This window comes from Mesoplodon densirostris, chromosome 9 (genome assembly GCF_025265405.1).
Source record: "Mesoplodon densirostris isolate mMesDen1 chromosome 9, mMesDen1 primary haplotype, whole genome shotgun sequence".
Classification (NCBI taxonomy): domain Eukaryota; kingdom Metazoa; phylum Chordata; class Mammalia; order Artiodactyla; family Ziphiidae; genus Mesoplodon; species Mesoplodon densirostris.
The window spans coordinates 33271139-33296987 of NC_082669.1; the positions used below are offsets into that span (position 1 = coordinate 33271139).

The window sequence follows — 25849 nt, forward strand, 5'->3', positions numbered from 1 at the left end:
CTTAATGGCATTATTAAGCAACCATCCACTGCCTGGCACATAATTCTGAATAAAAAGGGGTGCATACTTTTGTTCCCTTTGAATAACAGGTAAGAGATTTCTAATCCCCACAAATGTTTCTCTACTTTTCCTTGACTAATGACTGAGTATGGATCTAAAAAGCAGTTTCAATGGGTTCATCAAATACTACACTAAAAGTAGGCCCTGTATTACAAATAAATGCAAGTGTGAAACATGTATACGCAGTAATGGCACTGTCATATCACAAAGCTGCCAGAAACATGTCCTAGGCTGCTGCCAAAATCTTTCTTTAAAACATCGGAACTATTTACTTACCGATACAATAAAATTGGCCTTGAAAACAAAACTCCCCAAAGAAGGAGTCATTTAACACTAAATCTCATATAAATGACCTCCCCAAGTTCTTATAAAAAATAGCAGAGAAAACAGCAATTTAGATACCAGTCGAGGCTTGTAAAAATCATAAACACCCTATTAGTTACCATTTTAAAGGCATTCATTCTCCATATCTCTTACCTGGATGATGCAGCTTTGAAAGGGATTTCTGGATGCTGGTCCTAGAAACATGATGTGACATAAACAAATCCAACTGCTGCAAGGTATTGAGATGAATGAACTCTCCTTCATAAGAAAGTTGGCTTACACATTTGAAATGAAAGAGAACTGAATTCTTTTCTAACTTCTTAAAAATTAGTGCTTGTCTAACATTGTATGTTTACGTTCAGCCTGACATGTTATGAAACTGGGGTTCAACTGCCAAAAAGTGAGAAAACACTCCTCGGACAGCGCTCAAGCGTTTACAAATATTTATTTCTTTATCCTCTAAGTTGAACTAAATAGAAATTATACATAATGGTACAAATTCTGCAGTGTACAGTGGCAGATTCATGCAAGAGTCAAAGAGACCCATTGTCAATGGTCTTTGTAGCTTGCCACCAGATGGTAATAAGTCTCATGGCTTATCATCAGTGAGAAGAAACAATATGGCACATGCTGTGATGGACACAGGCAAGCAAATAAAAGGAAGCCACACAGACAAAAATACCCCAATACAGTCCTCCAGCTTGTAACTAAGCCATTTAGACACAAACAGAACACACTGAGTTTATAGTGAAAGCCAAAAAGATAACGCTATCTTCCCAAGAAAAATAAAATAAACATACCAGCTTACATAACATACTACAATCAAAAGTGTTTCTGGAAAATCTATTATTTATATCTGATTCAAATGCAACAGTTGTTGGCCTAAAAAATGAGCACTGCTTTTGAAGAAGTACCTCTATGTGATACTTTGCTCTAAGAAAAATAACAGCAACTCCTTACAGGCATCATGACTGTGGCACTTTCTCCTGGGATCTCAAATACCTATACAATGCTAAGTGATATTTTTAATACATCAGTCAGGCTGAAGACAATTCATTTCAAGGACAACAGCTGCTGTGTTTGTTTCATGCTTACCACTAACACTCAAAACAATTTACTGTAATTTACAAATTTTACAAATGTCCATAATAACTATGAAGATTTACAAAACCCTACACCTTATAGCAAATATTACACACTTGATTAAAAACATCCTAAGTATTTAACTAACTTTAGGAAGGAAAAAACTCTAAAATATATTTGGAATTGCCACTTACTAAGCAGGCAAAGACTTTCTGTTCCCTTTTTGCTAGAGCTCTTATTAGTGTTTATTACTATTTTTAATTCCTGTTTCTCCAAGTTGATAGCTTTGCACTGAAATATTCAGTAATAACCACAAAAGAAAACATTAGCAATGTAGAATGCTAGATGTGGAAGAGACCTCACAAATCAGAAAGTAAGATCCATTCAAGCTGTAATCCTTCTAGCTAACAAATCTCCATCTCTAGCTCAATGGGTGACACAAGACTGAAAACAGAGGTGCACATTGTCCTATGCCAAACTCATTCTATTCACAGGTCCTCTCCCTCCCCAGAGAATAACATAGAAGACAGCTGAAGAAGGAGACTGACCCCACATTGAGGTGTCCCTTTGAATCTAGGATGGGTAGTTATGGGTTATGATTCTTTCTCAGCTGTGTGTTCCCAGAGGGCATGGGGTCTGGCGAAAATGTGCTGGAGTCAAGGCAGTTGACTAAGTATGTGCCCTTCCTGAGTTCAAGAAAAAGGGGATAAAAATGATCAATTCACTTGTGATTTTCCAAGCTTGGGTATGTCGCAAAGGAGATTCTAAATTTGATTTCTAATGCCAGACAGAACAAAAGATTGCAAATATGTTTTTGTGGTATGTTTCAGATTCTCAAGAAGGACAGGACAGCATAGGTTGTTGATTTGTCTTTTGAGAGGGCAATGGAGATTTATCTTAAAGTATATCATGATGTGTGTGTGTGTGTGTGTGTGTGTGACTGTGTGCCTGCACTCATCTATGGGGGGAGAAAAGAGGAGGGAGGAGCTGGCGGCAGGGAGACAGAGAGAGAGAGAGAAACTGAGAAAACAGAAAAATAAGTGTGTATGAAATTTAGTGCTCTCCCTAAACTGTGAACTTGTGTCCTCAAAATTTTCTAATTAGGCTTCTTTCAAGTTAGCATTTTAAAAAGCTTTTTTCTTTTTCTTGTTAAAATAGTCATCTCAGTTTAGTTGAACAGCTTGTAGGACCATTTATTCTTAAGACTTACATCATAGAAAAGTTATTTTCCTTAGTCTTCTCTCTTCAGTTACCAAATATTTTAGTTCACAATTGACGTTACTGCTACCATTATTATTAACTGCTTTTGTGTGTTATTTAAAGTGATAACTACTTACACCGCAACTGCCTTATTTTTAAAAAATTTTGAATACAGGAGAAAATCCTACTTTCCCTTCTCTTGTGTTAATGGAAGAATATTTTCAATTATGCTTTGCCTTATCTGTTCACTTTGAGTATTTCAGACATAAACTTTGCTAAGGACCGTCCCTGTGATTTGTGGTTACGGTTCTATTTCTCCACGTTGGGCAGGCTTTTATTGAAACATATACAGTTTTTGGTTAATACTGGTGGGCAGCAATGACCTCCAGTGGATTTCTAGGTAAATAACAACTGCATTTTTCAGAGAATGTTAATTTCCAATATATTTGTTTCCTTTAGGACTTTTGGAGCTTGGCAGTTTATTGAATGTGCTTTCCATACTTTCTTAAATTTGTTAATGTTTGAGTTAAATTGCAAACCATCAAAAGTTATCAACACCTTAACTTTCTTAATTGTATAGCCTATAAGCTAATTTTGAAAACTGAAATTAATGTTATTCAAAATTAACATTTAAATATTCATAATTGTTTTCATGTGTAATTCACTTGCTTTTAGTTTTTGGTTAAATGAAAACTCTCAAAATTTCATATTTTAGAAAGTTAACGGCTAAGTAAAACAGAAGAAAAAACTTCAGGAAATAAGCACTCTCAAAAATAAAAACTTCTGATAAAATTTATAAGAAAAAAGTTAAGGTGCTCTAAACATCTCAGTAGTTAAGTGAACCTCATGAAACAATTTTCCTATTTGTTAATATAAAATTGAAAGGAAATTTTGATATCTGAGAGCAGAATGCTTTACTTTTTTAAAAATAATAAAACATGTTCCTGGAATATCTTTTAGATTTCACAGAAGATTATTTAAAAGGCATAAAACTTAAGTTTTAATAGAGCTTCAGTGCCGTAGTATCTTCATTTTGGGCTTATGAAGTAATAATAAACATATTATCTCCACTTTAAAACATGATATAAGCATTAACACATTTTTACTCCAGTTAGTTTTTTTCTGAAAATGAGCTAGATATAGTTACTGAGAAACTGGTTTCAGATCTTTCCTGGACAATCCATAGAATTAAAAAAAAGATAGGAGAATATACCTGTTCTACCACAAGAGGGCAGCAAAAATGTTTTCAGTTAGAATCTGTCACTCCAGCTGTTCTGACATATTTTGCTGTTTTTCTGAGAAGTTACCTTAACTTTCTTCTTCCTGCACTGGAGTGAAATTGAAAGAATGTGTTTTCATCCTGAAACAGAACTATTGTGAATGTGGTTTAATGAATGTTTTATGAAAAGCACAAGCCTCAAGGTGACCACAATTTTTCCTTCATGGTTTACGATAATTACAACACACCTGCTTCATAAAGCTCATGGCTTAGACAACACTAACACAATAATTCTTAAAGACTACGGATGGTTCACATGAGAATGTTAAAGTATCTGATATTCTATATATTTTACATCGTGGTGGAAAGGCAAAATTCAGAAGGATTAAAACATTTATTTTTGCCATGATTATGAAAATCTCTAATTTTTCAGCAATATTGCAATAATCTTAAGTCTTCCCAGGGTAATAATAATTGCCATGGAAAAGCAGCCAAGTACTCAGAGCTACAGCTATGGTCACCTTTTGATAAATATAATGTGAAATTATCAAGCAATACATTGTTTTTAAAAAATTAGTTAATTTTATGTAAGATTCAACCAAATGAGTATATAGAATAATTTATCATAACACCTTTATAGTCCTTTCTGTATTACAGAAATCTCTTTTAAGTAATGCAAAGAAGGTGGATGGTTTCTCGTTCTTTTTTTCTTTTTTTTTTTTTTAGTTTCTAAATATAAATTCTTCAGAAGCCAGTAGATGGTTTCGCCCCATCAGGAGTCCAGCACATGCCTAGGCAGGCGATAGTGCTCAGCTTTGGGACGGAGCTTCTTTTCCTGTGGGTTGGCATACTTCCACTTGGAAGGGGACATTTTAAGCTTTTTTCTCTTTTTATCCGTGCACCATACCTTTTCACAGTATTCTTCTACTCTCTGGAAGTTGCTATAACCAATCAGCTGCAAGAATTCCTTGTACCAGGGTTTTGTTCCATGTGGGATGCTGCTCTGAGCAGGACAAGGCATCTTGTGAGGCCCGTCCTCTTCGTAGTCTTTGTTAAACATTTCCTCCACTCTCTCCTCTTCCACAACCTCCAGGGTGATTTTACGGATTGTATGGACAAAACTATGTTCTACTGTCTGGCAAAAATAGGTCCCAGCATCCACTTTGCGTACCCTTAGGAAGAGTAAACCAAGGTCCATCTTAACCATTCTGTCATCTGTCTTCACCTGCAAGAACAAGAAAATCAATGGCACTGAAGTATTATCTAGGACAAAAGAATGCCAACCTATAACCCTTTCCACTATCTAGAATTTTTTCATTTTTGTTATTGTATGATGAAATCCTAAAAATCATATATATAATTATATATATTATATACCTATTATATGAGTATATTAACTATATATTATATAAATGTATATAAATTATGTTAGTATTTTATTTATATATTCATATTTTAATACATATATTTCTTTTATATTGTTATACTATATATAAATATAATATAAATATATATGAGAAAGAGGTAAGTAATTACATCAGGTGTGTGTGTGCGTCCTGAACTTATTTATATTGAGATCACTTCCTATCAATGACTTTGAGGTCAATTTACATCAGTATTGTTAAGAGCAAACTGAGACCAGTTAGCATAGCACTCGAAGTTTGAGTGAAATGAAGATTTGTCAAATTTAATTTCTTTTGTAATGCCAGAACAAATGCCATTGCTCACATTATTATTATTATTATTATTATTAGTTCAAGGGTTCTTATGTTTCCCAGATCATAATGATCAATGTACCTACAAGGACCTGTGTTGAGAGAGCTGGGATACCTATACTCTCTCTCCTTACCGGAAAAAAAAAAAAAATCCATCCATTCCATTTCACTATTTTTTGCTACATATTTCATGACTGTTTCTTTGACCTTATCTCATGGCAGTCTCCCCCAAATCCTTCTTCTTTCTGTTTCTGCTTTCATGCCCAACTTGATTCTGTTTCAGGACCTAGAGGGACTCCCATACGGCTGGCTCCTTCTCATCTCGAAAGGCTGAACTAAATGTCATTTCTTCAGGCCTCCTTCACACCCAATGTCAAAGTATCCTCCTTCCCTTAATACCATCATCTCACCTGTTAACCTTTGTACACCCGAGCCTGCAACATTACCTGCAAATACATAACAACAGTCCTGTAATACGTTTTCTTATACCTGGTATCTTTCTCCTTTATGTCAACATATGGGTACTATTTTACTCTTCAAAGTCCACTCCCTTTCGTCATGCTCCTGATTGAGAATTTATTCAGACTCTATTGCTCCTCTGAGCAGGTGAGAATTGCTCAAGGAACCAGATTCTGCCTCTCTGACTGTCTATCCCAAAGCAGCTTAATGTGGTGTTTCTCACTAGGCTTGGTGGAAGAGGAACACTTCTGGAGATGAATGAATTTTCTAGAAGGATTTCTTAATGTGTTTATTTGCATGATAATCAATATAAACTAATACACTCTATTTGGGATCGTGTGGAAGATCAACCTCATTGTGAGTGTTTGTGTTTACTTTGAACCATTTTTAAAGCTTGAATAGTTTCCAGCTGCTGAGAACAAAGGTAAATTTAATATGTTAATGATACATTCCAGCCATATGAAAACCAAACAACATCCCTACGTACTAATGTACATAAAAAGTTTTGAAGTCACTTGAACAACGTGTGGGGGGACTGCGTCATCATATGGCACAAGGTGCTGTGGATAGATGTTTTACACACACACATACACACACATATGTGGTAGTCTGTATTCCAAAATATGTTCATGGAGATACCTTATTTCAGCGAAAAAAAGTCATCACATTAAATAAACATTTATATGATGCATAATTTATTTACATTTTATTTGTAAATTTATTTTCATTCTATATTTGAATAAAAGCTATGAGCACAAAGAATGCATTTCTTGTTTCAGTCTTATGAATATTTGATGAACATTCTAAGTGATAATAGCAGCCCAAGAAAATGTTTTACTTTTAAGGGCAGGTGGTGGTGGGAACCTATACGATACTAGAATCAAACCTTCCTCCTCACAACTGCCACTGCTCTTGGCCCCTGAACTCTCCCCTTATTTCGCACTTCCAGGTCTTATTCTGGTCTTAGTCTTTCTTTCCATTAGTTGAACTCCTTTCTGTTGTTGGGAACTCCACCCATCCACTACTTAAAAAAATTCCTTCTAGGCTTAAATTTTCCCTTCTTAAATGAATACTTTCTTTACAGCCCACAAAAATCTTTTGTTTCTTTTTGTAACTCAATAGCATTCACATCTGTAGTACATAAGTTGGTATTTTTATTCCTCTTCAAATTATTTTTCCATACAATTTTAATCTCTTGAACCATATACTAAGTTTCATAATGGCAAAGGCCTATCTCCTAATCATTCTGAATATTCCACAGTGAGTGCTCAGAACACACTGAAAAATGAGAACATACTAATTAGTTCATAGTGCACAAACATGCAAAACAATGGGGTATACCAGTAAAGATACATCCAAAAGTTATTCACTTTTTCTAGGTAAGTTCAATAATGACTTGGATAGAGAGGAAACAAGCATGATTTCAGGAGCAGTTACTAACTAATGAAAGAAGAGGTCTGTGCTCCACAGATACACAGAAAAAACAGTTCCAGGACACTGTCTTCCCCTGAAAAGAATCTGCATACAAACATCATCACGAATATGATCCTTTGATCTCTCCCTACTATACCTCCTGTGAGAGTGAATAATACATGAGAAAACACCAAAGTCATCTAGCCTAGTCTCTGGCATAGAGCAAGCAGTCTATGAAAGTGTTTTGAAATAAAACAAAAAGCAAAAATAGAAATAAATACAAACCTTTCATCACTGGATGAGAAGTACTTTCTTGTTTTTTGTTTTCTGTTTCCAAGTCTGGTATAAAAAGCAGGTGTTTCTTTCATAATCAGAAACCCAAGTTTGAGAAACTGCACTGCGTATAGATAAAGTCCAGACTGGTTCAAAAATGTGGAAGCATGACAATTACAATGGGAATTGTCCTACATCATTTATTTGCATGTTATAGATAGTGCCTGTCTTGGAACTTTGGTCTCCCCTCCTGGTTACAGTGAATCATAAATTCAGGAAAAGATGTTTTAACTCTTGAGTCTGGACAGCTGTACACTATGAAGGTTAAACTGCTTTGAAAGTTAAATATATTTTCCATGGCCTTTGAATGCCTAAAAATAAAAAATGACTTAGAAATTTGTATTTGAAGTCTTTCCACGATTTAATCTTTCCACTTTTGTTAACATGGATACCTTCAACATCAAATCTTTATTACAGAATTGTTTTCACCCAGCTGTTCTGTCTGCAGACCAGATTTCCTTGGTCAAGAAGACGGTACATAATACATCATTTTATCAAATATTCTTATAGGCAATCTATAAAAACACAAAATCTCTTAATGAAAATGGTTTTAATATTCTTAGCTATAAAGATTGATTCAGTATGTTTCATAATGTCAAATAAAAAAAGTAATTGAACAAAGAACCCTGCACATCTGGTAGCTAGTCAGGAAGGAGCAGTGACTTCCATGTGTATCAACCATATGATATGGTTCCACACTTTTTATAGGAAATGGACAGACATAGGCCTTGAATTGGTTAGTTCAGAATATATTTAACAATGAAATCAGTTTTAGTAAAGAAATAAAGACCAACAATTTTATGTATTTGTTTGTTTATCTGGCCTTCTTTCAATTAAAAAATTTGCCTGACTTACAGAAAATGTATCATATATTACAGTATAAAAATAAAATTTTCCTTTTATTAAAAACACTTTCCAATGTGAACTTGCTATATGACAGAGATGATTCCCCAAGAGACACAGGATGAATTACTTAATAGCTCATTTGGGGAAACCTACCACACTATACAGAGAACAAGTAAAGTTGTATTTACTTCAGATTAAAGATCCAACTGGAGAAAACGTAAATCTAACTCAAGAAGATGCTGAGAAGAAAGTTATCAAAAATAAGAACTCTATACTGTGAAAAATGTATTCAAAATATCAACTATATCAAAGAAGTTTGGAATATTTATGTTCAAGAATGGATTAATGTACACAGAAGATGCAAAGAATTCTTGAAAGTCAACAAAGAGAAATAAAAGGTGGAATGGAAAAAGCATATAAATAGGCAATTCAGAGGAGAAACCCAAATGTTTAGTAAGTATGCAAACTTAATGTTCAACTTTACTAGTAATTTTAGGAATGCAAATTTAAACAAAATACTACATCATACCCAGAAGAAAGGCAAAAAATAGAAAATACCAAATATAGGTGAGGATATAGGGAAATGGGAACCCACATGAACTGCTTTGAGAGGGCAGATGGTGCAGAAATTCTGCAAAGCGAGCTGGAAATAGTTATAGAAATGAAAGATGTTGACAGATAATAATTTAGAAATTTTCACTCAGGTCTATAAGGGGTTACCTGCAGAGATGATCATTAAAGATATGGTAGTGAGGGCTTCCCTGGCGGCGCAGTAGTTGAGAGTCCGCCTGCTGATGCAGGGGACATGGGTTCGTGCCCCAGTCCAGGAAGATCCCACATGCCGCGGAGCGGCTGGGCCCGTGAGCCATGGCTGCTGAGCCTGCGCGTCAGGAGCCTGTGCTCCGCAACGGGAGGGGCCACAACAGTGAGAGGCCCGCGTACCGCAAAAAAAAAAAAAAAAAAAAAAAAAAAGAATATAAGGGGACTTCCCTGGTGGTCCAGTGGTTAAGAATCCACCTTCCAATGTAGGGGATGTATGTTCTATCCCTGGTCGGGGAACTAAGATCCCACATGCTGTGGGGCAACTAAGCCCACGCATTGCAAATACTGAGCCTGTGTGCTCTAGAGCCTGCATACCACAACTACTGAGCCTGCACGCTCTGGAGCCTGCAAGCCACAACTAGAAAGAAGACCACATGCCACAACTAGAGAAGTCCGTGCACCGCAACAAAGAGCCCATGCGCCACAGCGAGGGATCCCACATGCCGCGACTAAGACCTGAATCAGCCAAATAAATAAAATTAAAAAAAAAAAAGAATATCAGGATGATCAGGATGAGGGGAATAAGAGGACAGAGGATGAAAGTAAAGATAATGTTTGAACACAAAACTGCATACCATAAGGCACTGAACAGCTACTCTAATTGGAGTATAAATTCAAAACTAAATTTCCTAGTGACCAAAGGAAAGAGGAAAGTATGATAAATTCTGAGATCCAAGTGTCTCTAAAATATACTTTTAAAGTTACTTTCTGCATTACCATGTTACTTCGTTTAATCAGATGTCCAGAGTCAGACTGGTCTCAGTGGGATTAAACAGATCGGGATCTGATTCCATAGATCTAGAAAGATATATGTTTAATTTTCAAAGGTGTTCAGCATTCTCTTGGAAAATTAACAGAAGAGAGTTCTACCTGAAACTCTAGATCCATTCTTATGATCACATAGCTGCTTTATATTTTCCCTTCATACAACAGAAACTGTCTTTGCCATTGCAATGGAGAAAATGAAATTAATAAGCTATATTGCTAATTACTCCAGAACTAAAATACGCGGCATATGACATTATAAAAACATGCTTGTCAAGGTTCAAAAATGTAAGTTTTGAATATTTACCTGCAAATAGTTGTTAGTTTAGAAAAAATGAGAACATTTTTTAACAGACTGAAGTAGAAACATCAAAACTACTAAACAGATGTTTCAAACGAGGCCAAGAGTTCACATGCTTTAATGTTATGATAACAAGAAAAACAAAGAAATAATATTCACGTGAAACAAATCTGATGCTTTCAAAACATGTAAATAAAGACAGAAATGTAAACTTAGGGCTGTCACTGATCCCTGTCGTGGATTAGCTAGCACTGGTGAAGGTCAAGAAAATATGAGTCATCTAGCAAACAAGATGGTACAATGAAGATAAGATTTTGCTTAAAAAGTTTCCGAGTTTTGACTACAAAATGCAACGGCAACATTAAAAGATGTAACCTGTGTACCCGCTTTTCTTTCTTTTGTTTTTACAAGAGAAGCTGTCTCCATAATGTATTGAATCATCAATAAAATTATGCTTTCATGGAGACTGTACAAATTTAGCATAGATGCAATGAACTCTAAGTTATCTAGAAGGAACTGCTGACTGATAAGTTAACTATGCCTCTTAGATTTCTCAACAATATTTAAATAACTGTGATGAATTTATCCTACTCAGTAGGTGGTCTGGAGACGAAGTTAAGAAGTGACAAATTTTTGGTATAGAGTTAAAAAAGAATTGAGAGAGTAAAGTCAAATTGAAGTTCTGGAGTTTTGCTGTCAACTTACATCCTCTCTTGAATTTTCTACAATAAACATGCACATCTGAGCATTATTTAAGCAGTCTATACGGTGCATAAAATTGATACTTTATTTTTAAGACCCACAAACACACAAAAATAGTTTCCCTTAAGTAGAGAATCCCCAATGGAAAGGATCAACAAAGATCAAGGGGGAAATAAATCTTCCATGCTTACCAAGGGATAAATTATGATCATGGTCTTATGGACCAGCAGCTTACTGGCCTGCCTTATACCACTTTGGCATGGGCATGAAGAATATTTTATGCATTTTGGGATTGCTCTGAAACTCCCCCACTTGGGATTTATGAACTCCTTCCTAGAACCCAACCTTGTTTACAGTGTCTTTGGGATGCACATTGGTTTTGTCAGTAAAGAATAAAATCCCAAAGAACACATTCCAAGAAAATATTCATTTTGTTTGGTTTTGCTGAAAACTCATTCCAATGAAATTATAGTGCTCAGCACAAAATGAGGGCTTGGTTTTTCATGAAAAGATATTTTGTCCCAAGTACAGAGGTACTTAATAAGACTTTACTTGTATACGTTTTCGTTTTGAGCTCTTTAATCAGAGGTCAATACATTTCCTGTAAAGGGCTATAAAGATGTGGGGCTTCATATGTCATATGGTCTCTGTTATAACTACTCAACTTTGCAGTTGTAGCATGAAGACAATCATAGACACCAGGTAAACAAATGAGCGTGGCAGTTTTCAAATAAAATTTTATTTATAAACGAGGCTGAGGGCCAGATTTGGCCCTCAGGTTGTACTTTGCCAACTTCTATTTTAAATTATTGTCAAGGTTCCAAAGACTATTCTATTTTCAGGTTAAAAATAATATACTCCAAACTTAAAACATTCAAAATGAGGAGCATAGTAACGTGGGCAGTTACACTAATCTGAGTAGCTTGAAGAAACTATGGCTTTCTTTGTCAGGATAAGTGAAAATTACACACAGTGTAATTTTAAATAAATTTAAATTAATATTTAAATTAATATTTAAATATTTAAATTTAAAAAATATTTAAATCTAAGCAAATCAATGCATATTTCAATTTTTCAATTACTTAGTTTTATTTCATTAAAAAATTTTTTTTAAGATTTTTTTTTGATGTGCACCATTTTTAAAGTCTTTATTGAATTTGTTACAATATTGCTTCTATTTTACGTTTTGATTTTTTGGCCCTGGCATGTGGGATCTTAGCTCCCTGCCCAGGGATTGAACCCGTAACCCCTGCAATGGAAGGCAGTCTTAACCATTGGACTGCCAGGGAATTCCCTCAATTACTTAGTTTTAAAATATAGTGCGCATGCATTTTAGAGAAAGAGAAATACATAGAGAAATAATGCAATTTTCCAACCACATGCCTTAACAAGTATGGATGCCTTTCCTTTGGGATGTTACTCAGAATTAAATTTTTGCAATTATTTTGGAGGCTTGTAAATTCAAATACATCAAACTGCAGAAATTGAGACTTCATAAACTAGGGTATATCACTTCTGGGTGATTTAGTTGTGTTTCTAACAGTTTTGTCCTTTGCAATCACACAAACATACTTTATACCTCCTTCATAAATGGAAGATTTGAGCTGTATTCCAAATTAAAATTATATGTAGAAATATATACGGCCACCTAATTTAAACAATTATAGAAGGCCTATGGAACAGCTAAACTAGGATTCTGTAAATGAACTTACCCTTATCCACATACATAAAATCTTTCTTTTCTTTTCTCCTCAGTTCAGAGAATGAGGGCTCTTCCTCTTCCTTCTTAGAATCCAACCTGTCACTTCTGTAATGATATTCTCTCCCATACTCTTCATCTTGCTTCATCAATTAACTGCACATTTTCTTCTTCATGGCTACTTCCCTTCAACCTCTAACCATGACCAAGTCACTGTTTTTCTTAAGCCAAAAAAGCAAAGCAGAAGTTCTTTCAACTCTCGTCTCCTACTGTTGACCTCTCTCAAACTTCTCACCTAAACCTTTAGGTTGAGAACACTATACGAACTGTTTCTAATCCCACACAGCCCCGTGCATCAGCGTCACTTCCCCTGTTGCTAGATGGCTCCTGGCTTAACCATTCTACTGAACGTTCTCACTAGAGCCTGGGCACTTATTTTCTGAATTTTTCAACGGGTGCTGTTTGTTACTTTGTCCTTATCCAATTCCTTTTCTCTGAGTTCTACTATACCACATCCCCACCTGCACCATCTCTACTCCCTCAAGCTATACTACTCTAGTGGTACTTACCATTTGTGTACTTTGCATCAGTTACTTAATTTTATCTCTGTAATGCACATAATAATACTAACTACCGCAGAGAAATGTTGTAAGTTTTTAAAAAGTTACTACACCTGAAGCACTTAGAACAGTACAGAGCACATAGTAAGCACTAAATGAATGTTAACTATAATTATGACTTGTTTCTCTAACGATTTTACTCTTCATATTTTGGAGTTTTTTCTTCTCCTATTTTTTCCTTATATGTGCGTTTTCCCCTTGCTTCTAGCTTTAGTTCACAATGCTTCTTATTTATTCCAAGCCTCCAAGGCAGGCTATGGCAGTTAGAGGCACCACTGCAGTGTAACTAAGGGCCTAGGGTTAAAACCAGAATATCTGGCTCAAATTCAGTCTGATTTCACAAGCTATGTGATATTGTGCAAGTAACTCAATCTCTGCGCTTCAGTTTCTTTATCTATAAAGTGGGGACAATAATTCTATTTCATAAGGCTGTTGCAATGATTAAAAGGATTACTATAGGTAACATTCTTAGGACAGTGCCTGGCACACAGTAAGCCATATTTAAGTATAGATGCTTGCTATATTATTCTTACTTTTATTATCTCCATGAATTTACTGCCTCTTTGCTAATGTCTCTCACATATCTCTTGCCATTCCAAGTCTTTCCTTTGGGCTTTATATTCCCAGGCATGCATATACCAGGACAGCTCTGTCTGCATGCTTTACAGGAGCTCCAATTCAATACGGCCAAAATCAAAGTCTTCCTTTCCTCCCTGTGTTCTTGGAATCACATCACTGCACCATCAACCACACAAACACCCAAACCGGGAACCTATGAATCACTTTTTTTTTTTTTTTTTTTTTGTGGTACGTGGGCCTCTCACTGTTGTGACCTCTCCCGTTGCGGAGCACAGGCTCCGGATGCGCAGGCTCAGCGGCCATGGCTCACGGGCCCAGCCGCTCAGCGGCATGTGGGATCTTCCCGGACCGGGGCACAAACCCATGTCCCCTGCATCGGCGGACTCTCAACCACTGAGCCACCAGGGAAGCCCATGAATCACTTTTGATCATTTCTCTTTTATCTCAAATATCAAATGTACTCAATGTTATCTCATAAAAATTAAAATCTGTCTTCTCCCTTCCTACTACCACTGTTTAGTTTGATCAAAACTCTTTCATTTGACCACTGAAATACCTTCTTAAATGGTCTCCTTGACATCTTGCTTATCCTCCAAGCTGGTAAGCCAGTTTCTAGAGTAATGTGTCTAAACAGTGTGTCTAAGGCATTCTCATTGGCTTATAGATAAAGTGAAATGGTTCCTTGGTGGATCTAGTCATTTTTGCATCCTCATGTCCTCCACAGATCTACACTGACCGTATTGTTTGTCATCTCCAGCACATATGATTACACCATTCTTTCTGCTAGTTGGCTTCTATTTATCCATTAAAACACAGCTCAAATGTCACCTCTGCCTTGGATCTTTTCCTAAGTGTCCATAGTGCCACGTCCACACCTGACCTGTCCATTGAGACCATTTTCTTTTCCCGTGGTTTCATACTACGTTGTAATGAACACAATATATTATAACTATCTGTTCACATTACTGTATTCACTGTAAGCCTACAGGCTTCGACAAGGCTAAGGCTATGATTTGTTCACCACCTATTCAGCTAGGCTCTGAATGAATATTTATTGAATTCAAAACACTAATTTTAGACACTTGGGGATGAGAACAGAAGGTTGAAAATGCATTCCTTCTGAGATATTAAATACATTAAACAGCCTTCACAATTTTCAATAATACTAAAGAATATATGTGAAGCACTTGCTCTTATGTGTATGAGGTGGCCACTTGCCCATCCTTTGACTTCGTAGGTGAAGGGCACACTGACAGTTAATGCTGTGCCATTGAACATAATGATGTATGTCCCTATCATCCCTGCTTCCACCTTTATCTCCACACCCACATGCTACAGTCTTAATACAATAACCAAAGTCATCTTTTTAAAACCAAATTTTGATCATGTCATAGCTCTCCTGAAAACTACCCAATGGCTTTCTATTTAATTCAGAGCAAAAACGAAAGCCCTTTATAAGGGCCTACAAATCCCTGCATGAGCTGGCCCTTTACCTCACTTTTTGACTCAGTTTATTAGTTTTCCTATTGCTCTGTCTCCTCCAGCCACATTGCCCTCCACTCTGATGTTCTTCTAATATATCAGGTGCCCTCCTGATGAAACAGGGCCTTTGCACCTGCTGTTCTCACTGTCCAGAAAGCCATTATCCAACACTGTTACATGGCTTATTACCTCACCTCTGTCAAGTCATTTGCAAATGTCACTTTTTTGGTGAACTTCTTAGTAAGGCCTTCCATGACCACCCATTTAATATTGCAATCTTTCCCTGCAAGTAATCTCTCTTGTATTTTTCTCCTTACCATCATCTGATACTTTAAATAATGTTCATACTTAGTCATATTATTATTATTACTATCTTTCTCTGTTCTCCAGAGTACAAGTTTTACAAAAGCGGGACATAATAGATGCTCACTAAATAAGTTTCAAATAAATGAATAAAGTGTTATTTTAGTTAAAACCCAAGAAAATGAGGTAGAGTGCCAACAAAGCTGAAGCAGCATGCTCCACTAAACTCTGATGGAAAAAAATACAGATATATATTTGTACATATATATATACACACACACACACACACACACACACACATATATATATCTGACAACAGGAGCATTTTTCAGAAATCAAATTCCAGAACTTCTGCACTGAACAGTTTTCCATTTGCCCCATGCTAGTCAGAGCATGTGAAACTGTATTTAGAATTCTGATTTCAGAAGATGGTGTGATTTAGTAGAAAGAACTAAGAGACCTGGATTTGAATCTGCCTCACTATCTATGAATAACCAGGAAAGTGATTAAACATTCTGTGTCTCAATGATCTCATCTATAAATACATTTTTAAGAATAAAATGGTACATTTTATAAAACACAGATAGCAAATTCCTAGTTACTTGGCTGATGAATAAATGTGAAGCAGCTCAGCTTAGGAGGCAGGAATACCTGAGTTCAAACCTTGGGTCTGTAACTGACTTTATGAGCTCTACCTCTTTGAGTTTTAGTTTCTGCATTTGTAAGATGAGGATTCTTATGCGTAAGGCGCAGCTGTGAGATCCGAGAATAATAAGGTAAGGCGCCTACCCCAGTTCCTGTATACAGTAGATGCACATTAAAGAACAGCCTCATCTCCCAAGTCTCTTCTATGAAGGCTTCTCCCCCAGGATGTCATAATCACGATGCACACCACAATTAACCAGGTCATCAAGCCAAGGGAAAATGCTCCCTTATGAAGTACTTATAAATTAGGCTTTCCATAAACATTTCTGGAATTAATAACATGTTACGTTTCATATGTGTTATTTAAGGAAGCAAGAAACTATAAAATGCACATTCGAGAGAATTGCAGTGATCCAGTTTAGAAACCAGATAACTGAATTGCTAAAAGCTTTCTAGAAATTTTGTTATGGAGCATTTCTACATATTAATTGGAGCAAAAACATCATCCACCTGAATACATGATTTCTGGACAGCTCAGGAGAGTTGAGGGTGCATCTGTAAGTGGATTCCAGACTCAAAAATAGCAGTTCAATAAAAGGATACGACAATCAAAATTTTTCAGAAAGGCTATGGTCTGACCGTGGCTTGTAGCATCCAGGATGAGCCTTGACGGCCATTGTCAGGGATACTCTAAAAAAGCATACCCACATGAGTTAAGAATTGGACTAGTTGAACTTAAACATCCTGTGCAATGGTCAAGATTTGATAATAAAATTATCTTATATGTCTTATAGTAACTAGAATGCAAAAATGGTCCAAACTCTAAATGCTAAAAAAACTCAACAGACTCTAAAAAAACTCTGAAAGAATACACACGTAAAGTCATTTTGCTTTGTGTACACAGCAAGCACATTTAGCTTTTGATGAAGTCAGCAACTGTGTGTTTTGTTTTGTTTTAGATTGTGAATAAATCAATATATATTGTTATGTCTACAGAAATCAAGCACTACCTGATTATGATACAACTTGTCATGCATAGAGTAAACTCAAAATTTCAAGTACCAGTAAATATACCAGGGAAATTGGAATGTAGTTGAAAATAGGGACTAAAATTTGGGGGAAAAGAAGTAGATTATGTTACTATGATAAAGAAACTTAAAATTGAACATTACTGGATGCAGCATGTCAAAATGATTTGGTAAAGTTTTCCAAATGAGGCAGATTACACTGAGTTCCAAATCAGAAACAGAACATACTGAGTGAAGAAAACTACTGATGAAAGAATTACTTCTCTGTCTTCCGAAGCCATTCAACTGGAGGAACTATAGAATATTCCCAGGTCCTCTCCTGCCAAGTCAGTTACAATGGAATTTAAAAAACAGTTTTATCTCAGATTTGTGCAATGGAAAATACTTCAGTACTAAATCAATAATTTATTTCAGTGCAGTGTACTGTAACTTTTTTGGACACATATCTATTGTTATGATGTCATGAAACTTTAGGAGAATTTTCCTCTCCTGATTGCCTTTCTATACTATTTCTAATAGCCTTTGTTAAGCTGAGGTATCATCTTCCTCTCTAATAGCTATCCCAGGAACCTGGGATATAGAAGTTTAGTCATCTCCCAGAACGTACTTTATGATTCTCGACCAAAAACATGTTGGATTTTTAGTTTCACAACAGGCTAGGGAAAAAAAAGGCATAAAATGTAATTGTGCTCTACATGTAGAATCAGTCATTTAAACTTCCGATGACAAAGGTTTCGTCTCCAGTGTCAAAATGAGGTACAGACTTTCCTGACTCACTATCTTATGAGTACCTATTAGCTGTCCTCTGTGTCCTAAGGCAGCCCTCTAGAATTTCTTCCTCTTATTCAACTTGTAACGCTCTCTTTACTAAGGGCCATTTCCCCAGTATTCACCAAGTCTATCACCCTTTAATATAACCAAATTTTCTATTTTTCTAATTCCATTTTTGTAAAAATTAAGTTCAACGCCCACATCAACAATGCTTTATCTGCCTTCCCTAAGTTTTATCTGCTTCACACCCTTGAGCCCTCCCTACATAAAACCAGCTCCCTAGACCCGCATGCATCTATACAGACTCTTCTGTATGTGTGCTTTAAATGCTGCCTAGTCTTCTGTCTGTAAAAGCAGGCCAACTCGTTCCTCTCTCATTAGTTAGATAATTATAGAAATATAATGTCCACCACTAAACCTGCTTAGAAGGATAAAAGAGCTGATGCCTTTTCTTTGGACAACAGTGGAACCCCTGAGTTGATGTCTCACATATGACTTAATAGCTTTATCAACAACTGGTTTAATGTCGCTGCTACTGTTGTTTCAATTCTATTATCCATGTGTCTAAGATATATGTGATAATGGTGTTTAATTTCGCTATTTTTCTAAAACACTGCCTTGGGTGATACAATTTGAGACTATAATTTTACAACATGACACTAAGATCATGAAGCTGAAAAAAGCTCCTAAGTTAAAATCTAATTCTAGGTTCCAAATTGTATTTATACATACATACATAATTTATTTATATATGTCTATAAATATAGATGTATATAAAAACCTACATGTATAGGTATTTTAAAACCTTTATATATACATATATACATATACCTATACATATACACATATATTTATATGTATATAAATCACACATAATTAAAAAAACCCACTTTTAAAATGACAGGTACAGCACAATAGATTGTTTAATTTTTTAAGTACCCAAATAAAGCATCATCTATCTACTGATGGCACACTGTATGCAAGACACCACAGTGTGAATGTGCAGCTATGAATTACCTCCTCTTTTCTTGTGTCGTGTCCTTTCTGCACAAACCAGATAACTTTTGCTTGTAAAGATCGCGGGGTACATTCCAACAAAGTACTGTTGTTCTCTACGCCATAGGCCAATCGTTCCTCAGTCTTATCCAAAACATCCCCTATAACATAAATGTTAACATCAGCCTTGAGACTTTGATTTTACTGGCAAACAATATTTTTGAAAAGATTCTTTATTCAGACCCCTATAGCAAACTGAGTAACTTTTATTACTCATTGTTAATTTCTATACAGGAGTTATTTAGGGAGAGTAGCATACCAAAATCTAGGCATTAAAAAGGCACAGCAGGCTATGGAGTGAGACAGCAAGAAGTAACTGGGAGTTTGGTTCCAAAGGATGTAACAGTCAGATCAGTAAGAAGGTGCAACAGTGTTAAATTCATGGAAAATCAGTGGCAACATCCACTGATAAAGCGGGCAAGAGAAGGTGAGCCCCAAACAATTAAGCAAGGCATAGAACTACAATTCATGATTACAACCAAAGGCAGAAAGCAGAAATCAAGGAGATATGACACTACATAAACGCAAGTGTGAGTGTTATCTTGACAATGGACTGCACTTATCCAGATACGGGGCTCCTGAAGGAAGAAAAGAGTACGAAACTGAACTAAGGACTTTGTGAACAAGAACTTCTTGATTATAATCTGTATTTTGGCCCAGAAAGGCTCTCACTGAACTTGAACTCAAATGGGCAGAGAGGCAAGTATACCTAACTGCAGTTTGGAATAAAAGCAAGTGGATTTATTCTTTGTTGTTTTTAACCAAGATCAAATTCAGTACTAGATCCCAGGATTTTTTTTTCTATGTCTGAGTCCTTGCATTCAAAACTGACCCTTAAATTTCCCTAAAACTATAATGCCACCTTTCTCTAGCTAATAGAGAAAGGCTTACATCTTGCATCAAATGCTGAATCAGCCCGGGGTCTAGCAAATTGATCCCGGACAACAATCTCTGGAGCTGTGTATAAATACCTCTGGTCTCCCAATCATGGTGCCCCTTCCCCCTGTTGCTTCCTGGTGAGCGCAGCCTGTTCACCAACTACCATCATGGTGTAAAGAGTCAGGACGGTGGTTTTCCGTCTTGTCTGACTTCTCTACATTTGTCTACAGCTGAAATTTTCTCTCTTCCTTTACACATTGGACCACGTACCACCTTTCATCAGAAACCCAGTGAAAGAGTCGAAGTTTTCCACTTTATTCTATCCAAAGCTTAGTAGGTGACTGGATTCAAGTTAGATCACTCTTGATAAAATTACTGTAAGTTATAAAGACATGGTGAAGACATTCCCAGGGTTGAACTGGTGAAATAAATCCTGCAAATCACCGTGGCATCTGCCACCTAAAGTATGCAGCATTTTTGTTTTGGAGTCCCCTTTTTGAATTCTAACAATAAAGCTTGGTAGGTAGATAAAACGTTTTCCTAATTAGGAAAGATTATATACCCAATGCACAAAATCTTAACAGAATACTTTCAGGAACATAGTTCTAGTGTGTATCAATCACAAAGAAAACAAGGACCCTGTTTTAAGAAGCTGGCAGTTTATCTTCAACGCACACTCTAAGAAACCCATGGCAATCGATTTTCTATGGATTACCGACAAACTGCTGTCCAAAGCACTGCTGAGCTGCATTTCCATGACGAACATCTTGTCTGCGGAACCGCCTGAAAGTAAGTAAATGCATTTAGGAGATGTTCAGATTTCAATTTTCCAGACTTTAAAAGATAGCCAACCTCATTAAAGTTTCAAGTAGTACTCTGCTACTGAAAAAACTGATCAGTCATACGAAACCAGGATAAAATCCAAGTTTCATAGTTTTCCATATTTCCACTGAATGTTATTCAATGGATAAGATCTATAGAAAACTGTTTTTTAAATTGTCACATGAGTTTGATTATAATTTAAGAAGGTTCTCTTTACATTTCTTTAAGAATTTAGTTGAACAAGAAGTCTTCTAGTTCAAAATGAGGGCCTTGGGTGGTAAAGAATGTGTGTAGATAAAGACAGTGGGATTTGAAGCAGACTACCTATTTGAGTAAAAATGCATAAAATTCCTATCTATATCAAAGTGCATTAAGTAAAGGTATTTGGATCTAAATATTTTGTTCTACAGCCATCATGATCAATATGATTGCTAATAAAAATAAACTAATAATATACTCAACTTACTTTTATTCAGTTATAACATTTAGAAAGGATATGCCTCTATTGAATGTGATGGTGCATTTACCTATTTAACAGGATATCTTACATATAGTAGAACTCAAGAAATATTGTACTTCTCCTCAATTTGCCTCTAAAAGGCAAATATGCTTCTAGTATATTTTCATGTTTTATAGTTCGCTTAGACATATAATTGACAAATGACAATATTCTTTATCCATGGAAAAGAATTCCAGAATATAAACCATGTTTCAAATTTGTAAGCATTGTTCTCAGGAATTAAACAATGGAAATTATCATTATTAGTACCGGGAAGCTAAAATCAAGATCTTTGGCATATTAATTCAGATTTGAGATAAAAACAGAAGTATTACAATAAAGGCAGAAAATACTACTTGCTTCTCTAAATCATGGCATATCTTCAAGACAGAGGGAAAAACAGAAGGAAAAACAGAAGTTTTACCCCAGAGGGAAATGAGTGAGACTTCCAGAGTCATAAAGAGATGCTTTAACCATATGCCATGATAAAATTTGGAAAAGGGAACCAGATTCAAATCCCAATGCCACCACTCATGTGCTGCATGAACTTATACATATCCTTTGCCTTTCCTGGTTCTGTGTGTCCTCCTTCATAAAATAAAGTTGGGCTAACTGACCCCTAAATTCCAGTCTCAATTTCTTTTTTTTTCATTCTAGGTTTTCCTCAAGGTCACCAAATAGTGATATTGGAACGTTATTTCAAGAGATGGAGTGCTTTCGCACACATGAGTTCAGATCCTAGTTAAGAACGCAATACTTAAACAACCATTTAAGTATTTCCCTATATTGAACGCTAGGACAGATGAATATTTCCAATCGATTTTTAGGATTATGACCTGTGTGCGAAAGCATGTTTAAAAAAAGATAGATTGTTGATTAGAAAACCTTACCTAAAGACCTGAGATTTTAGAAAGTTAAGATTAAAACTGCCACATGGATCATTCTACTGAGCTAAACTGAAAATAAACATTGACAGAAAAGTAAGGAGCAAAATTTAAAAGTTTTAGGCCTCTATATTATTTTATACTAGCATTAACATCTATTATACAACTGATAGCAGCTGCAGGTGAGAATAAAAGGCTGTTGTTAATTCCTCATTTCATTGAGTATTGTTTTGGTATTGGGAATCCCAAGGCTGCTGAGCAATAATGAATAATGGAACAGGAATAAATCAATGAAATGGGAAATAGGTTCCACTCTGCAGAAATGATATTGTATCATATTTATTATACGGATAATGGGAGAATAAAGGGAACTACAGTCAGCTAATACTAGATAAGTATTGTGGATAGGTGTACAAAAATTTTGTTTAAAATCACTGGAAACATGCATTTAAAAAGAAAGATATCACATTCTCCAACAAAGCTTCAGTTCATTTTATACTATCCTAAAATAGCTGCTCTTTACTTCAGCATTTAAAAAAGAGTGTGTTAAAAGCAGGAGTTTTAGAAAGGTTAAGCAAAGTTGTCGTTTATTCTCAAAGTCGCATATTTTTCTTATATCTCTTGTCTCTTGGAAACTTTTAAAGAGAATGCTGGAAATAGACAGAATACAAGAGCGAGGGGGAAGAAAAAGACCTAGCTCTAGAAATTATAGTGTATTTTGGAAGACTATTTTAAACAAGTGGTTTGAATTGCGAATTAATGTTTTTCCTCTGTTGACTCATTTTCACTCTGTGAACAGAAGAGTATTTATTTTAATGACCAGTTTTCAATTTCTGCTGCTAGTCAGATCTGAAGCAAAAACGATCTGCTATAAAAGCAAACTATTTTCCCTTTATGTCCTGGAACTTATCCAAAAAGTTCTCCTCCAGGGGTGGGTGACGGTTCACAAGAGTGACGCTACTGGAAGATCTGCATTACATGTCACTGAACTGAACTAATTCACTTACGAGTATGGCTCCTGACTCCAGCATCTCACTCCTTCCTGTCTATGATTTTGCCCATTCATTTAACTTTTTCTAAATAACTCTTTTTGTCCACCCTTTTAAATACTATCTTACAAACTTGTGCATGTATGATCTTACAAGATGCGCTGTATACCAAGACATGCTTAGCTATGGAAACTGCTCAGTTAAAATTCTTCATCGCTCTTGCATGCCTAATACAAAACCTTGCTATTCGAAAGTATTTGATGCAAGGCTTGTAAACATATTGATTGTTGCTAAAAACAATAGGATAAATAATGTTGTTACTTTTGGTAAAACTACCTTTCTGCCCTTAGATCCTACCACTTCACTCCTAACCTATGGAACTACACGGCTTTCCCAGAACATTCTGTGCCTCTGTACAAACAATTAATTCTCTTTAGCTGGAATCTCCTTATATCTCTACCTTCAAGACTGAGCTCAAAGGTTGGGTTCTTTTGAGAATTAAATAATGTGCTATGTGTATTGCACTTAGTCCAGTACCTTACACATACTAAGTGCTCAGTGGTGAGCTACCATCCTTATTTACAATTCCATTCTCCACTTCAGGTTCTGATTTCCTACAGACAGGGGGCTGTGACTGTTTCTTCATACCCCTTGAACACAGTACAGAAACTGGCTTAATGAGTGAATAAATCATAAAACAATATTTTCAATTAATAACATGGCTATATTCCTCAAGAATTGCTTTCAAATATCAATAAGCATTTGTACAAAATCAATTAACTCACTCAATTCTTTAATACAGTTGGTAAATTATTTAGTTCACAAATGTCCTCTCAAAGCATATTTTTCCTATCTGCTTAGTATATGTTTAAACACTCATTGGACTGTCAACTTAGCTAAGGTCAAATTAACAAAAATTTGAATTAGTGACTAAGTTTGTTTAAAAATGAGATTCTACTACACATGTAAACTTAGAAAAATAACAACTGTATTAAATTAGATTAAATTAGATTTTGAAAAAGGTTTAAAGAAAAGTAGCCCAAAGTGAAAGAGCAAGAGTAAATGAAATTAATAAAAGTTGCTTTTCAGTAGGGAAACTGTATATGAGTCTATATTTTTGCTTTATATTATCTTTAGTCACTTTATCAAGTGAAAAATATAATTGCTTATTCTATAATAAAAATATTTTCCCTTATTTTTCTCCCCAAAGAATGCACAATTTCTTCTGACTTGAGTGAAAATCCTTATTCTTTAAAATACTTCTGTACCTCAAGGTCTCCTGTTCAAAGAATCCCAGGATTTACCTTCTCTAACAAGTGGCAATGACCCCATTGAATTGTCGATATTAGAGTTTGGAGGTCTTTAAGTACCTTTCATTTGTGTTGAATTAAATCACACATTTCATTAATTATACAGGTCATGCATTTGCCTAGGAGTTAAAATATTCACTTTCAAAATGAAATAAATGAAGACCAGCTGGTCGGGAGGACACAGGGCAAATGCAGGATGTATTTCAGAATTTATTTATTTATTTTCCTTTTAAGTCTTTGAATTCCTCACGTATGGGATGGCTAGCCATTTCCACATTTTACATTTATCTAAACTGGTTTCATGTCTTGCAGCAAAAGTTTCAGGAGGGGGAAGAGTTGATTCAAAGCCGGAGGAAAAATAAAACCTCAGCAGCCTGCTCAGCCCAGTCTCTACACAATAATTAATGGGAGTTATTTTTCAGAAAAATATGGAGTTTTCAAAACTTATATTATGAACAAAATAGGACTATGACGATTAGGAGGTTGGGATTAACATATAAACATTACTATACATAAAAGAGATAATCAACAAGGACCTACTGCATAGCACAGGGAACTCTACTCAATACTTTGTAATAACCTATATGGGAAAGGAATCTGAAAAAGAATAGATATACCTAAAGTCTATGTACACCTGAATCAAGTTGCTGTACACCTGAAATAAACACAACATTGTAAATCAACTATACTCCAATATAAAGACAAAAAAAAAACAAAGTTACTTTGGAATAAATGGAAAATCACTAAAAAGAAACAAACAAGCAAAAAGAACCAACACGGTTATTTTCATGGAATGGGTACAAAAAGAGAAGAAAATAGTGTTAGGTTTGTTTCTCTAAATAAAGGAAAGATTCCATGGAAGACTCTGTCTCACCGTTTTGCATGTGTGCCTGTGGGGTAATACCGGGAGCAGGATATGCCATCCCAGGCGCAGTAAGGGTCTCGAGCCAGGCAGCAGTCTGCACAAGCACTTCCATACATGTCACACTGATGGAATCTGACTTGGGCCACGGCAGAAGCAGATCCAATATAGAGCTGTTG

At 35.7% G+C, this 25849-nt stretch overlaps 1 protein-coding gene across 1 annotated transcript in view; it reads right to left on the minus strand.

The window, feature by feature from the left end:
• Positions 1-4658: 4658 nt before the first annotated feature.
• The window catches only part of SEMA3E (semaphorin 3E), a 271091-nt gene continuing 249900 nt past the window's right edge, over positions 4659-25849 (minus strand). Inside the window, exons 14-17 of the mRNA XM_060108350.1 lie at positions 25683-25849; positions 21020-21087; positions 19387-19526; positions 4659-5111 (exon numbers count right to left, since the gene is read on the minus strand). Of these exons, the coding sequence (XP_059964333.1) occupies positions 4659-5111; positions 19387-19526; positions 21020-21087; positions 25683-25849 (828 nt within the window). The remainder of the gene's footprint in view (positions 5112-19386; positions 19527-21019; positions 21088-25682) is intronic.